General features: G+C 30.9%; 1 protein-coding gene across 2 annotated transcripts; it reads left to right on the top strand.

Annotated features, from left to right (window-relative positions):
* Window positions 1-334: 334 nt before the first annotated feature.
* On the top strand, window positions 335-1,721 carry LOC131613341 (uncharacterized protein At4g00950). Of its 2 annotated transcripts, XM_058885024.1 has the most exons (2): window positions 335-986; window positions 1,126-1,721. In XM_058885024.1, exons 1-2 carry the CDS (start codon window positions 476-478, stop codon window positions 1,185-1,187), a joined length of 573 nt encoding a protein of 190 aa, XP_058741007.1. In that variant the 5' UTR covers window positions 335-475; the 3' UTR covers window positions 1,188-1,721. The 2 variants fall into 2 exon arrangements, with proteins under 2 accessions (XP_058741007.1, XP_058741004.1); XM_058885021.1 differs by having other exon boundaries at window positions 339-1,721.
* Window positions 1,722-2,313: the final 592 nt, after the last annotated feature.

Below are 2,313 nucleotides of genomic sequence, written 5' to 3'. Positions count from 1 at the left end.
AAATCATATTTTAGTCTTTATAAAATTGGTTTTGCATGACGTTTTAGTCCTTCTACGGAAACTAAAACTACGTGCATAACTAATATTTTAAGACCTAAAACATGATTTTTTTTTATAAAAACTAAAATTCAAAATTAATAATTTTATAGGGACAAAAACATATTTAACCCTAATTCTTTTTCTGTCACATTTTTATAGTTCTAATAGAAACTTTTTCTCATAAATATATAGTTAAAACTTCAATTCCATGTTCATGTCTATAGAAAAATATTTGTTGATAGAGATGTATAAATAGATCTCAATAATAGACACAGTACCTAAATTCACCCAAAAAAATATTAAAGTAGGACATGTACCCTTGTCTTTCTCATGAGTCCTTACCTTATATAAATTAAAATGTGAAGAAAAAAACCTATAGAACAAAAACCAAGTGATCTACCAACCAAACAACACTCATCTTTTCTCTCTTCCAACAATGGACTCTTCACCAAATCTCACTCATCATCATGTCAAAGATCCTCCAAAACAATGTGAAACCTTCTTCTTAACCGGAAAGTATCCGTCTTCGCGCCGAACCGCTTCATTCTCCTCTTGTTCATCCTCACTCTCACCTTCATCTTCTTCCTTTGAATCATTATATTTTCCTGATGATCCTCATTTCAGTCCTGCATCTCCACTTAAATTCTCAGGTGTTCCATTTTCTTGGGAACATTTACCTGGAATTCCTAAGAAACATAACAACTCCAAGAAAAAACAACAATCTTCCATGAAACTGTTGCCATTACCTCCTCCTACTATAGCTACTACTACAACAAACTCTTCTAAAAAAGTGATCAACCATGAAGATGCAAAGATTTGGAAGAAGAATTCAGTTCAAAGTAGCTTTCAAAGGGATGATCCTTTCTTTGCTGCAATGGTTAAATGCTCAAAGGATGGTGGTGGTGATGATCATGAAGAAACAATTGGCAATTTATGGAATAGTGGAGGTAAGGTTTCAAGGAGTATTAGTGATCGTTTTGGATTTATTAGTCTCTATGGTTCTTGCAAGAGAACTTGTGCAGTTTCTGAATCTTTAGTTCTACTTCCAAGCTCAAGAAGAAACACTTATCAACAAGTTAATGGCAGGTCCCTCTGAGATTTTTCCAATCAGTGATCCCAAAATCTACTTGTGTTCATCTTGTTACTAGGAGAAAAAAAACCATAAAGAGGTATTTTAATTTTTAACTTTTTACTTAAACCTTCCTCTATTAAAAAACACTTGAATGAGATGAGAATGGTCGCTTCACTCTTAATCAGAGATTCTCGGTTCGAACATTCGATTTGAACATAGTTATGAACACGTCTCAAAGATTAATCTCTGCAGTTGTGTGAAGAGGATTGTCGGTTCATAAAAATTTTATGTCTGTTTTGTTGTTTTGTAAAATATGGTATGTGAAGACAAATTATGTCTTTGGAAACCAAAGTGTTGTTATTATTATTGTAATATATTAATATAAGTATAGGAAGAGGTGTTTGTCTTATTTTCTAATTTGTTATGATTTTATTTTTTGGAATCTTGTGTCATTAGACATGTAAATCTCTGAATACAATATATGCTTTTTGATGTATGTCATGAGATGTATCATATTTGGAGTGAAATTTAGATCATCCCATGTGGAAATAATGTATAGGACCATGGTGGAAAAAGACTGTCAAATTATTGATTTGACTTTTTTATTTTATGTGTATTTGTATTTTTTTTAATGAGCTAGATTCCCTAAATATTTTTAGTGATTGTTTTATTTTTGTGTATGATGATGATGTTTGATAAGAAAAGTTGTTGAGCTATGTCATCTCTCTTGTCTCAAACTTCTTATCAACTTATTAACCAAAAACATAAATTTTAATTTGCTATCATCAATTTAACATAGCTCAATTGGTTTGAACTAATCGAACAAAGAGTTCGACGAAGTTGGAAATTTAGAGTTCGAGTTCTTACAAAAATGTAAATCTATTTAATGGTTAAATATGTTTGAATCTCGTTCTCAAACATTAGTTTAAAGGGTGAGATTGTCCTCATATTTATATATTTCGAGTTCAAACAAACTCAAAAAAAATAAATAACAAATATATTTTACATTGCTATTGTGTTTCCACTCTCTTAAGTGAAAAAGAAAAAACATAAACGTGTGCACCCAACTCAACTATCATCATAATTGATATAGACAATCTTAGAACTCAAGTTATGTAAATGGGCCCTTGTTGTTTTCCCCCACATGATCTCAATACATTTAATGCATTTCTAATAACAGATCTACTAGTACTAACTACTAG

This window comes from Vicia villosa, linkage group LG1 (assembly GCF_029867415.1).
Source record: "Vicia villosa cultivar HV-30 ecotype Madison, WI linkage group LG1, Vvil1.0, whole genome shotgun sequence".
NCBI lineage: Eukaryota > Viridiplantae > Streptophyta > Magnoliopsida > Fabales > Fabaceae > Vicia > Vicia villosa.
The sequence above is the reverse complement of the archived record's forward strand: the minus strand, read 5'-3'. Positions and strand labels throughout refer to the sequence as shown.

Coding starts and splice junctions, on each gene's coding strand:
- LOC131613341 (XM_058885021.1), top strand. CDS start 476: ATGGACTCTTCACCAAATCTCACTCATCATCATGTCAAAGATCCTCCA.